A 13723-nucleotide genomic window follows, 5' to 3' on the forward strand; every position below is an offset into this window, starting at 1 on the left:
AAGCTCTTTGGAGTTCTCTATAGTTTTTAACATGTAAATCGATCTTGAGACCAAAATGTTTGAGGACTACTGTTCTCAAGGAAAGAAGGCATTGCTGCTATTTCTTGGGTAATATAGGGAATGAGAGAACTGACTGAATAGTTTTCAGTGTTGTAATTACATGTAGTGGTTAAGTGTTTGCAGTGGTAAGAAGTGATTTGTATGACGCTCATGGATGGATCATGTTTAGATATGCTTATTTTCTGGTTGTGATTTTATTTTGTAGCATGAAGTGGGTATGATAATTTTTTTTTTTTTTAAAGATTTTATTTATTTGACACAGAGAGACACAGCCAGGGAGGCAACACAAGCAGGGGGAGTGGGGGAGGGAGAAGCAGGCTTCCCGCTGAGCAGGGAGCCTGATGCGGGGCTCGATCCCAGGACCCCAGGATCATGACCTGAGCCGAAGGCAGACGCTTAACGACTGAGCCACCCAGGCGCCCCTGGGTATGATAATTCTTAATGAATAACCTTTGCTGTAGCTAATTACTACATACAAATAATGCATTTTTGCCTCCTAATTTGAATTGAATGAAACTGTATAGTAAACAATGGCAACTGAATTTTTCAGTGTATGTATTCTATTTGTTGTAATGGGATTTGGAGTTTTAAAAGAATAATCCTAAGTACAGAATAATAGAACTATGACTTTGATGCAAATTAGATATTTTTCTTGAATATAAAGTGAAAATTTGGTAGGAACAGATGTGGGTGTATATCCGTGTTCTAAAGTTACTGAGTTAACATATTTAAATTTAATTTTTAATTTCCACTGCCACCTCCAGCTACACCTTCTCAGGATTACCAAAAATGGAAGCTTGGGTTAAATTCCTTCAGTTATCTTCCACTGAATTTCTAAAGCCTCCAAGAAACTTGAGCAAAGCAAAACAAACTTCTTTTTGAAAGAATGTACTGGAAGGCTAGCTTTTCTTGTTTTCCTTGTCATTACTATTTTGAAAGCCCTAAATTAAAAAGTAAAAACTAATATGAAGAGTGTGTTAGGAAGATTAATTTACAGTCTTTATATCTAGGAGTGATTTGATTCATGCCAGTTCTTTTGGGAGGTTTTATTTTTATTATTAACATTTGATTTTCTGCATTGCTTTGGCTTCTCCAACTTTTTTAGCGTATGTACTTCCCTCCTCAGATACTTTTGGAAAAGAATGACCTTCTTAGATGGTTACCCCTACTGATGTTTTTCATTATTATTACTATATCCTTAACACAAATTCAGAGATTGTTAAAATTTTACTTTTATGCCTTTAAAATCATTGGTTTGAATGACTTCATGGTGATCTGGACATTTAATTTGTTAAAGCTCATTGAGCATTTGATTTTAAATCTTTAAAGAGGTGAGAGATTAGATATCCAGCTGTTCATGAATGCTCTCTTTTCTCCATTCCACTGGACTCCTGTGCCTCATGTATAAGTAGGCATCCACTTCGGACCTTTTCTGTTGGGCTCCCTCAGCCTGGGCTGTCCTTTTTCCAGATAGCCCAAAGCTTGCTTGTGCTCCGTTTTGATCCCTGTTTAAATTCTGATCCCTGTTTAAATGGTTACTTCATCAGGGTTCTTCCCTGATGATTTTATCTAATATATATTCATTCATTCTTTCTCCTCTTTCTTGTTCCTTTTACTCTATAGTTTATCTTCATGCTTTACATTATATTTCCTCAGAGCACTTGTCTACATGACAATATGTTGTGTGTATCTATGTACGTATTGTGTCTCCTCCACTGGAGCTTCAACAGCCCCAGTGTAAATTCTGTGAGGACAAGGACTGAAATTTTTTTCGAAGTTGAATCATCAGGATCTAGAACAGTGCCTTACATAGTAGGTGCTTGTTAAATATTTTTGAAAGATGAATGTGATATTTGGAAGATAATCAACTTTTTTTATTCTAAGTACTTCATGAATGAAAAAGAAGGGGTCCTTGATAAAAGTGAGCTGTTGATGTAGTGAGATAGATTTGTATATATTCTCTCTCTCTTTCTCTGTATTCTCTCTCAGGTACTGTGTTAGGCCCAGCGGCTACACATGTGTGTAAGAAGTTCTGTTTTTGGGTTTTGGTATGTTTTGATAAAACTCTCTTATATAGTACATATTTTATCTGTAGTGCCAGGTCACTTAAATTTTTTTATTGCTAATATTTACAAATTAATTGAAAAGAATACTATATTATCTTATATTTCATATATTTGGCACAGTATTCCACAAACAAAATTAAACCTAAGGATTATACTCTTTCAGGTTTGTGAGGGATTTACTATCCAATCCAGTGCTTATCTGCCAGGGGCTGTTCAGCCTATGCTTGAAACCATTCTAATGATGGAAAATGCACTTTTCTTTCAGGCAGTTTATTCTGCCTTTGGGAGGCCTCTGATTATTAAAAAGTTCATCTCTATTTTAAGCCAAAATCTGTTCCTTCCACTTATTGGTTCTAATTATATCCCGTGGAGGATGTCTTGAGTAAGTGTAATCTTTCTTGTGATAGCCCTTCAATTATTTGAAAACCTACCAAGTTCTCTCTGACATTTCAATTTTCCAGGCTGAGAATCTCTAGTAAGCTCTCTGATAATGATATCCATTTACCATTCTGGTCATTTTCCAGGAATCCGTTTGAGTTTGCTTATGTATTTGTAAAAGGTGACACCTTGAAGTGAAAGCAATGGCTCTCCTTACAGCTTGGGAACTGCGCTGTTTCCTCTCTAGTACTGTTTTCTTATATTATTGCATCTTTATGATTTAAGTTTTCCCCCAACCATTTCACACTTTATCTCATTTGACATACTAAAATACTTAGTTGCTCCTCCTCCACCCCGCCTTTCACAAATGCTGTTGGCAAGTCGTGTCTCATGCCGGCCTTATTCTGTAGTTTGTTTTGTTTGTGTTTTGCCCACCCAGCCCTCTCAATCCCCCAACACACACACACACACACACACACACACACACACACACACACACACACACAGGTAATTGGAGTTGGAGCACTCTGTGGTTAGTTTGATGCTTTATTGGCAGATTATGTACTTACTGGATTGAGAAGTCTTTATGGAACATAGAATCAGTGGGAATTCAGCCTGTTTGCTAAGATAGGGATGAAGTCTGTCACTCAGTGTTCTTTGTACTTAAACATTTTCAAAATCTGTCCCCTTTCTCTGATCTGAAAGATTTCAGTCCCACTTTTCTTTAACTGTTTCTAGAATGCTAGTAACATAGCATAGGGTAAAGTCTAGCTCTGACAAGATCTATTCATTCAAACTGCAAACCTATCATCAACAGTGGCAAGTGGTGCTGTAAAGTACTGTATGAATAGTCTTGCTTGCCATGGAGACTTTTTTTTTTTAAATAACCCCTTACTATCTTAATATAATTTTCTTTTGATTAGGTAATTTAAATATTTTTACTGCATTAATTTTGCATAGCAGGTTGTTGCTGGGTGTTCAGATGAAGTAGCATTGGCACTTTTAATTAAAACATAGAAAAGAGAACACATATTTTGCCCTTTCTTCTTGATTTATAATGTGTGGCATATTATTAAACTTCTGTAGTTCAGATATTCTTTTACTTAGCTGTAATTTACAAGTACATATCTTTTTTTGTTTTTAAAAATATTAAATATGAAATGACTTTTTATAGGATTTAAGAAAAATTGCCTCTCAAATGTAAATTCACCCATTTTGCCATTAAATGTGAAATTATAAACCTTGTTTCTACTATATAATTTGCAGTTTAACAAATTTTAAAAAGTAATTTGCCCTTTCAGACTGTGTCAAGGATTTAGAATTTTTGTGTATGGTAGTTGATTTGCTGTGGTTGTTGTGATTGTATTGTTTTTTTAATTCAGTTCAATAGCTTCCTATAGAAGATGTTGAGCAGTGATTGTTCAGGAATGATTCTGTCTTGTTGTTTTATAAAACTGTGGTCTATAAACCATAATAATTACAGAAATCACAAAGGCCTTTTTCTGCAATTTTTAGTAAAGATTTTATTTATTAGAGAGAGAACTCGAATAGTGGGGAGTGGAAGAGGGAGAGGGAGAAGCAGACTCCCTCCTGAACAGGGAGCCCAACGTGGGGCTCTATCCCAGGACCCTGAGGTCATGACCTGAGCTGAAGGTGGACACTTAACCGACTGAGCCACCCGGCACCCCTATATTTTTAACCGCTAAAATTTTAATTGACTTAAAGTATCATATTTAGAAAAGTAATGGAGTGGCAGTGGAATAGATTTGGTGTTTAGTTAAGAGAAATGTAAAGTCACAGTTAAGTCATTAGCAAGGCCGTTATTAAGTTGAAAATTCACAATAAGACCAATGTTGAGTTAAATTATAGGATTTGGACTCAATGTGGAGACTCTAAATTTGTTTATTTATTTTTAAAGATTTTATTTATTTATTCGACAGAGAGAGAGACAGCGAGAACAGGAACACAAGCAGGGGGAGCGGGAGAGGGAGAAGCAGGCTCTCCGCGGAGCAGGGAGCCTGGTGCGGTGCTTGATCCCAGGACTCTGGGATCATGACCTGAGCCGAAGGCAGACGCTTAACGACTGAGCCACCCAGGCACCCCTCTAGATTTGTTTATTAACAGCAGTTGCAATGAAACAGTATAAAACAGTGCTAGTATTCTGTTTCACAGTGATTTTTCAGTAAACTGAAGTATGTTTAGCTTGATGTCTAGTTAAGTGTTTAGTTGACTGTGCTTATTCAGATTACCTAACATGAATAGGCATTGTTTCATGATTTGTCATGCAGTATTACCAAATTGCTGGATGTAAGTGTATCTGTAGATCATCATGAGGTTATATTTGTCCCATTTCTTTGGGCTTATTTCATCACAGATGTAAGTATTTCTGTGCTCATTATGATAAAACATGAAAAAATCATAAATCATTTTGTCTGTATTTTTTTAAAAGGTTAGTTTAAGTATATTGAAGTAAATTTCAAAGAAAAAGTCTTTAAAAAAATCTTTCATGTACCATTAAAGTGGAATTTTTTCTTGTTTCTTGTTTAATAGCCCATCTCAAGTCTTTGTAAATAAATGGAAATAGATCTATGAGAAAAGTATGATTACTGACAAATTACCCTGCAACTTAACTTAGTAACACAGCAGACATTTATCACCTCATGACATTTATCATTCCTGTGTCAGGAATTTGGAAGCAGGTTAGTGGAGTATTTCTGGCTCTGAATCATGAGATTGCAGTTAAGCTGTAGATCAGTTCTGCAGTCTTCTCAAGGTTCTACGGTGACTGTAGAATCAGCTTCCAAGCTCACTCACATATGGCTATTGGCAAGAGACCTCAGTCCTCTGACTGTTGACTAGAACCCTCATTTCACTGCCACATGGTGCTCTCCATAAGGCTGCTTGAGTGTCCTTGGAACATAGCAGCTGTTTTCTCTAGAAGTGATTCCAGAGAGAGAGCAAGGATGATGCCACAATACTTTGTATGTCCTAGTCTCGGAAGGTAGACACCGTCACTTCTGCTCTTCTGTTTGTTTAGAAGCAAGTCCCTAAATTGAGCCTACTCTCAAAGAGTGGGGAATCAGGCTCTGCCTTCTAAAGGGAGGAGTGAAGAATTGGAAGACGTACTTAATGACCACAGTAATGTAGACTAGGAAGTCTTAGAACATGTGATAAATGCTATACTGGTTCCTTAATAGAGTATTTGTCAGTTCTGACGCTGTATTAGATTTATCTTTGTAGCCTTTATAAAACAACAAAGCAAAACACAAATGGTTGAATTACGCCTGTTGATTCACTTGCAGTCAGGTTTTTCTATAGGTGTTTTCTACTGTGCAACCAAAGCTCTTTATTGTCTTTTTTTATTGACAGAGAGACAGCGAGAGAGGGAACACAAGCAGGGGGAGTGGGAGAGGGAGAAGCAGGCCTCCCACTGAGCAGGGAGCCTGATGTGGGGCTCGATCCCAGGACCCTCGGATCATGACCTGAGCTGAAGGCAGACACTTAACGACTGAGCCACCCAGGCGCCCTCTTCATTGTCTTTTTAAAGATGTACTTTTTGATTCAGTGATGTAGGTTACTGCTGTACTTTTGTAGAACTGTTACAGAATAGAGCTAATAAATACAGTATGTACAGTTCATGGCACAAACTAGGTGTTCGGTAGATGTTAGTGCTTGGCTGTTGCTACTATTTTATTCTTATTTAGCCTAAATTGTAAAATGACCATTAATTACATGGGTAACAATCTTAGCTTAGTTGAAAAACAATTACCTGGCTTTTTGTTAGGATTGGGCATGGCTCAGGCATCAAAAACTTTCTTTGCTCACTCTGTTCCTCCTTCACTTAGCCCCCACTATCTCCCCCATCCAAAAAAAATCAATAACCAAAATTATTTGTTTGTACTTCCACATATTTATTATTCAAATATAAGCCAATCCAAATACATAATTTCTTCTCTTTCCCCCACACAAATGGTAACATGATAGCCGGTTTTCTCTACCTTGCTTTTTTTTTTTTTTTTTAAATTTATTAACATATAATATTTGTTTCAGGGGTACAGGTCTGTGATTCATCAGTCTTACACAATTCACAGCGCTCACCATAGCACATACCCTCCCCAGTGTCCATCACCCAGCCACCCCATCCCTCCCAACCCCCACCACTCCAGCAACCCTCAGTTGGTTTCCTGAGATTAAGAGTCTCCTATGGTTTATCTCCCTCTCTGGTTTCGTCTTGTTTCATTTTTCCCTCCCTTCCCCTATGATCCTCTGTCTTGTTTTTCAAATTCTTCATTATCAGTGAGATCATATGATGCTTGTCTTTTTCTGATTGACTTATTTTGCTTAGCATAATACCCTCTAGTTCTATCCACATCGTTGCAAATGGCAAGATTTCATTTTTTTTGATGGCTGCATAATACTCCATTGCATATATATACCACATCTTCCTTATCCGTTCATCTGTTGATGGACATCTTGGCTCTTTCCATAGTTTGGCTATTGTGGACATTGCTGCTATAAACTCTACCTTGCTTTTTGAACATAACAAATTGATAAGGAAAATTTCTCTATGATAGGAACACTTCCTCATTCTTTTTTGTGTCTTTTTGCTGTATTCCATTCCCTTGTGTAGATTAGTATAATTTCTTTTTCCAGTCCTCTGTAAATGGACATTTTGCACATTTTTTATTTTGCAATCAGTGTGACAGTGAATGATCTGTGTATGTGTCACTTTGAATAATATGTATGTATGTCTGTAAAGTAACTTCAGAGAAATAGAATTGCTCGGTCGTTTGCACTTGTGATTGTATGCTACCAGTCTCCTCACAGCAGTCACAGTGTTTAAAAACTGTGTGTATCCCCATAGTCTTATCTGCAGAATATATATTCGTATCTTTAGATTTTGCCAGCTTTATAGCTGAAAAATGGTATTTCAATATAGCTTAAGTGTGAATTTCTCTTATGGATGAGGGTGTATTTTTACTCATATTTATATTTACTTTTTCTGTTTAGTATCTATTTGTATTCTTTATCTTCTTTCTCTTATGATTTTGGTCTTACTGATTGATAGAAACTACATATTAGGAGAATTCACTTTTTGGAATGGGTTAAATTATTTGAGCTTTTTTTATTTGTCTTTTGACTCTTCATTCCGAAGTTTTTGCCTTTTTTTTGTATAATCAAATTACTCTTGTAATACAGATTTCTGTCATTATTCAGAAAGTCTTCATTACTCCAGAGTTATAAAATAACTTCCTTGTTTTTTTTCCTAATACTTTAGTGGTTTCATATTTTTCAGTTTTAGATTTATTGTGTATGGAATCAGTTATAGAACCAACTTAGTTTTTAATAACTGCCACTTGTCTCAATATCATTTATTGTATAGTTCATCTCTTGCACATTGACTTGGATGCCATCTTTATAAAATCAAAATTCATGTATTTATTTATTTGGGTCTGTTTCTAAACTTGTAGTATGTTTTCACGTTTTCTTTTAGTGCCCTCTCTGGGTTTTCTAGCTATTTAGTTCTTGGGGTAGGGGAAAGGGGAGGGCACTTTTTGTATTTTTATTGGTTCCACGCTAATAGTTTTTGATGCTCTGGTACTGTTTTTACTTTGTTATAACTTCTCTTTTTAATAATAATAAAGCCTACCGAGTTTAATACATACATTAGTACAAATGTGGAAGGATACGGAATATTGGCTATGTATATCGTGTAAAATACATTACTATAAGGGAGAACTTATATTTCTTCATTGCCTTCCATGGGGTAGGTGCTTTTTACATATAATAGTTCACTTAACTATCATACCAACTAAGTCTGTTTGTAACTGGAATTTTTAGAATGTGCAATTGTTTATGGCTAAATTTCCTTCAACATTGCTTTTTTTCTTCAGTTGTGATGCAGATCCATCAGCCCTAGCAAAATATGTTCTCGCTTTGGTAAAGAAAGACAAAAGTGAGAAAGAGTTAAAGGCATTATGTATTGATCAACTGGATGTATTTCTTCAAAAAGGTAAAATCTTTGGTTTAAAAATAGTAGTTTATTTTAATAAATCCTTTAAAGCAAGATTTTCCATAATATTAAAGGAACTCCATAAGAGAACACACTCTAATTATAACAAAGTTGAATAAACAGTATTATTACTGATTATAGCTTATTTGTAATGAAAACCTTTTTCATTAGTATCTTTATTCTCTTTCTTAAAGGAAGCTGATATTTCTCCTTAAAAGATTAAGTAAATGAATGCTTGTTTATTTAAAGATCGTACTGCTTAAGAAGCTACTTGGGATGTTGTTTAGATAGTTTTTCTAACTTTTTTCACTTTGCTACCATCTAGATAATAATAATATTTATGTTTGGCACTCTGGGCGCAGGGTACATGGAGACTAGTCATGGCTGGAAGCCACTGGCCCAGAAGCTCTGGCCATCCTAGTTCCACTACCCTGAAATTGAATGGATTTAGTATTACCATAGGATTTGTGTCATGACACACTGGTTGGGAAGCTATTGGTCTTAGTTTAATTTCTAGAGTTATAAAAGTCATTGTATATTTCATCATATTGAACTCTGATGTAAAGAAGAGGAGAAATCATATCTTAGCAAATGTCTTTAATCTGTGGTTTTTTGGGTTTTTTTTTTTTTTGTTAGAGACGCAGATATTTGTGGAAAAGCTTTTTGATGCTGTGAATACAAAGAGTTATCTACCTCCTCCAGAGCAGCCATCATCAGGAAGCTTAAAGGTAGAATTTTTTCAGCACCAAGAAAAAGATATAAAAAAAGAAGAGGTAAGTATTTGTGTTAAACTTTAGATGTTCTTTAAAAACATACAAGGAATAATTAAACTGAGGTTTACTTTCTGTGTTTGTGTCAAGAATCCTCAGGACCATCCCTAGGAGCAGTCATAGGACTTAACACTTAGTCATACTCATGGCTATGACTTTACAGCAAAATCAACAAAAGGAAAAAGTAGGTGTTGCGAAGTCTGGGGGAAAACAGACATAAGCTTCCAGAGGCTTCTCCTAGGAGAGTCACAAAGGATGCACGTAACAAGTAGTTTTCAACACATTTGAACTAGGGAAGCTCATTAGAGACTCAGTGTCCAGGGTTTTTATTGAGGGCTGGTCACAGATGCACCTTCTGTCTACTAGGTACCAAAATTCCAAACTCCCAGAGGAAAGCATGTGTTCAGCATAAAACCGTATCGTTGACACAAACAATTCAGGCATATAGTGAGCTGTTACTATCAGGGAATGATGGGAACCCTCCAGAAATCAGAGTTCACAGACACCAGCCAAGGGCCTACCTTATAATAAGCAGGCCTTTCTAAGGATGACAGTCTCAGGCTTACTTTTTAACTCTTTTCTGTATAGTATCTTACAGCTGTGGGCTCGCATTATCTGTGTTCTGTGAAAATAATTAGATTGACATTAGATCTATTTGCTTCTATCCTGCCTGAATTTTGTAGGGGGCGTTTTTAAGGTAGTCTCGTAAAAGGACCTTCACAGGCAGCGGGCATGATTTCATCCTTTAAGAGTTTTAGAAGAATTTACCTTTTATACAAGATTGCCATTCTTAATAATCATAAAAATTCAGATCTTCTTAATTTGATGTTTAAAGATTATAATTCGAGCAAAACTAATTGACAGTTAAGCTGTTATATTTCTGCAGTTGGCCTAGCTTTAGGTCAAATAAATCTTGGTTAAAATTTTGGCTTTATCAGTCAGTGCTTTATGACCTTGAAAACGTTACTTTGCCAAGCCTTAGTTTACTCAGCTGTGAAATGGAAACACTATAGGGTTGTTGTGAGGAATAATAAAATGTTGTCTGTAGAGCACTTGGCGTAGTGTGTAGCACATAGTATGTTCTCAATAAATGGCAGTTCCTATTACTGTTGAGAGATTGTTGTGTGGTAGAAGATGTGATTGGGTTTTTTCCCCTCATACTCTTTTTTTTCTTTACAGATTATGTAAGTAATATTTGTTTATTATGTAATGATATAAACATATGTATAACATTACATAGTAAGTCTCAAATATATTTTTATTCTGCATCTGAACACATTTACACACATGTACATGTATATAGTTACACAGATGTGCACATAAAACACCCCTATCACTTCTCAGTGAAAGGGAAGACCAGAAATAATTTTGTGCATATTTCATACCTTACAGTAGGGGTTCTATTAATAAGGAAGAAAGGGTTAGTTGCTATTGTGCTGGCAACTGCTTACGCCACGTAGAGATGCACAATAATTTATTTAAGTTTTGCCCACCGATGCAAGTTTGATGGGTTAGTTCTAGATTTTTGCTATTGCAAATCATATTTTAATTCTTAGAAAATCTTAAGTAGTCTTCTCTGGATTTGAGAAGCTGTAAGAAGTCTTCCCCCAAAACGAATTAGTGGCAAAACCTTAGTCTTACGTCTATTGACATAATATTTCTCCACAGTTTTCTTGACCAATTGTGAAGGATATTTATCCCTGATCTTTCAGAACTGTCAAAATGTCAGATGACAACCTGGATTTAAAATACCGTGGGTATAGTAAAAGTTCCCAGTTGAGCATGTACTGTGGAATATGATGATCTGTCAACATAAATTACTCGCGAGTGTGTGTTGAAGCACGTAGAAGGGAAAAGGTGCATTGTACCATACCCTGTTTTTTTTTTGGGTGGGGAAGGGTCGAAATGGGTGGGAAGAGGAGAATGAAAGTATAAGAAAAAAAAGACTTAAAAAAAGGCTTTTAAGCTGTGTTTCTCAGAGTTTGGCCTATTAATAGGATTTCCATTTAATTTATGACCCAACATTGGACACTTCTGACAGTAAGAGGCTCTTACCCAGAGGGGTATTGGAACAACTGGCATAAACTGGGACACTGTTCTATTATCCTATAGACTGCATCAGATTGTCTTAGAGTTCTTATTAACAATGCAAAATCTTGAGTCCTATCATATTTACAGAAACCACGTGTTCAGTATTTCCTGTATTTGTTTATCCTCTAAATCTTTTTTTTCTAGTAACACCTATTAATGTCCTATGTAACAGTGTTCTAGACAGTATAGCATGGAAAATTCTGGCCTCAGAAAAGTAGCGCACTGATCAAGGGAATGTTTTCCAGGGCTGCTTTCTATTAATAATATAATACGAATGGAGGCCCCTTGTAGGGAAGAGGAATATATAGCTGCCATACTGCTGAGAACTGGAGAACTGTTTGACCTTACATATCATTTTCTCTTATATCTCTTTTTCTGACTTGGTTAGTTCTAATGCATTCTGCTCTATTTCCTAATGTGTGTGGTGCCTGGCCAAATCCGTGAAACCAAAACATGAGTGTATGTTGGACTTTTGAAAGAAGAACTAAAATTGACTTTCTACTAATAATGTTAAAATGAGGACATTTGCCTAAGTGTTTTCTCACCACTGTTATCTAAGATAAACATTTCTGAGTTTCTTTAGCATTCACTGTAACTTTCAGCAAACCTTTCTTCTATGGTTAAATTAAATGATTGTACTTAGAAGAGAAATTTTTTTAATGCTTTTAGAAGAGAACAATTTCACGTCTGTATTTTAATATCAATTAAATCATTCAAATAGTAACATGGCAAGGAATAACTTGCTAAACTTAATGCAAATTTTTCTTTGTATATCAGATCACAAAGGAGGAAGAGCGAGAGAAGAAGTTTTCCAGAAGACTAAATCATAGTCCTCCCCAGTCAAGTTCCCGATACAGAGAAAATAGGTGATTGATTGAACCATGTTCAGTGCTTAGACATTGGATATCTTTTATATGAATGCTTAGACTTGATTATCTCGCCTAGGGGCAAGTAATGTCTACTCTTCTTTTGGTCTAGGAAAGTGTAGCTCAGTTCCTTTCTTACCAAGAATATCTGTGTCACGTTTGTAGGTCCTGGAATTGAGATTTAGAATAGTGCTTGCATGAAGTGAGAACTTTTTTTGCATGGAGTTTCCCTTTAGTGTGAATAAATTATTTTTCCCACTAAGGCTTCAAAGCATTTAGTGTAGGCAGTAGATGCGCTACATGCCTGTAAGTATGAGGTTATGTGTGTACAGGACAGCGTGCTAGGAGATGGGATGTACCGATGCCAGATGTATAGGTGTCTGTGTGTATAAGGTTAGGGATTGAGACTTCCCTTTAAAGGGGTTTTAGAGTTCTTGAGCAGATCATGTTCAGTTTTTCAATTTGAGTTTCCTATATATGCGGTGGAATAAAGAATCATGATGTTTACAGGAATAAAATGTGACTTTTGCATTTAATGAGTATTTTCTGTATCTACTTACTTTCCTAAAAGTGATCATTTTATTTCTTTAGAAGTCGTGATGAGAGAAAAAAAGATGATCGTTCTCGCAAAAGAGATTATGATCGAAACCCTCCTCGGAGAGATTCATATAGAGACCGGTACAATAGAAGACGAGGCCGAAGTCGAAGTTACAGCAGGAGTCGGAGTCGAAGTTGGAGTAAAGAGAGGCTTCGTGACCGGGATAGGGATAGAAGCAGGACTAGAAGCAGAAGCAGAACACGAAGCCGGGGTAAATAATCCATATATCTGTATGTTCTGGTTAGCATTCTTCTATTGTGAATACGCTGCATTTGAGGGTTTTAAAAATGGTTTTTAATTTTTGTCAGTGTTGTCTTCATTTTTTCTATTTTGATTTATTTTGTGGTCAAAGTGAATGCTTTTTTAAAAATTTCTTTTAAAAATTTTATTTCATGTAAATTAAAACCACAGTCACCACTGCATGCCCATTGCAATGACTAAAAGTAAAAAGGCTGACTTTATCTAATATTGGTAAGGATAGAGATAAACTGGAACTCTCTGGAAAAAACTTTCACAGTATCTTAAATTTAAATCTACACCTACCAAATGACCCAGCCATCCCAACTCCAAAGTATTTATGTAAGAGAAACAAAAGTGTATTTCCACACAAGAACTGTACGCAAATGATCATGGTACCTTTCTTTGAAATAGACAAAAACTAGAAACAACCCAAATGTCATGCGAATGGATAACCTGATGCATCCATACAGTGGAAGAAGAGGATGAAACTTTTGATATATGTCACAAAAGGATGAATCTCAAAATTATAATGCCGAGTGAAAGAAGCCAGATAAAAAAGAATATACATGTATATAAAATTTTAGAAAATGCAAACTAATCTCTGGTGACAAAAAAAAATCAGTGGTTGCCTTGGATGGAAT

General features: G+C 35.9%; 1 protein-coding gene and 1 long non-coding RNA gene across 16 annotated transcripts in view; both read left to right on the forward strand.

Moving 5' to 3' along the window:
- Positions 1-13723, forward strand: part of LOC144381563 (uncharacterized) — a 625721-nt gene that overhangs the window by 405379 nt on the left and 206619 nt on the right. The window lies entirely within an intron of this gene.
- Positions 1-13723, forward strand: part of RBM26 (RNA binding motif protein 26) — an 88597-nt gene that overhangs the window by 20209 nt on the left and 54665 nt on the right. For all 13 annotated transcript variants that reach the window (XM_078070210.1, XM_078070211.1, XM_078070203.1 and 10 more), the window contains exons 2-5: positions 8399-8517; positions 9154-9290; positions 12156-12244; positions 12836-13053. In XM_078070210.1, the coding sequence (XP_077926336.1) occupies positions 8399-8517; positions 9154-9290; positions 12156-12244; positions 12836-13053 (563 nt within the window). The remainder of the gene's footprint in view (positions 1-8398; positions 8518-9153; positions 9291-12155; positions 12245-12835; positions 13054-13723) is intronic.

This window comes from Halichoerus grypus, chromosome 4 (assembly GCF_964656455.1).
Source record: "Halichoerus grypus chromosome 4, mHalGry1.hap1.1, whole genome shotgun sequence".
Classification (NCBI taxonomy): domain Eukaryota; kingdom Metazoa; phylum Chordata; class Mammalia; order Carnivora; family Phocidae; genus Halichoerus; species Halichoerus grypus.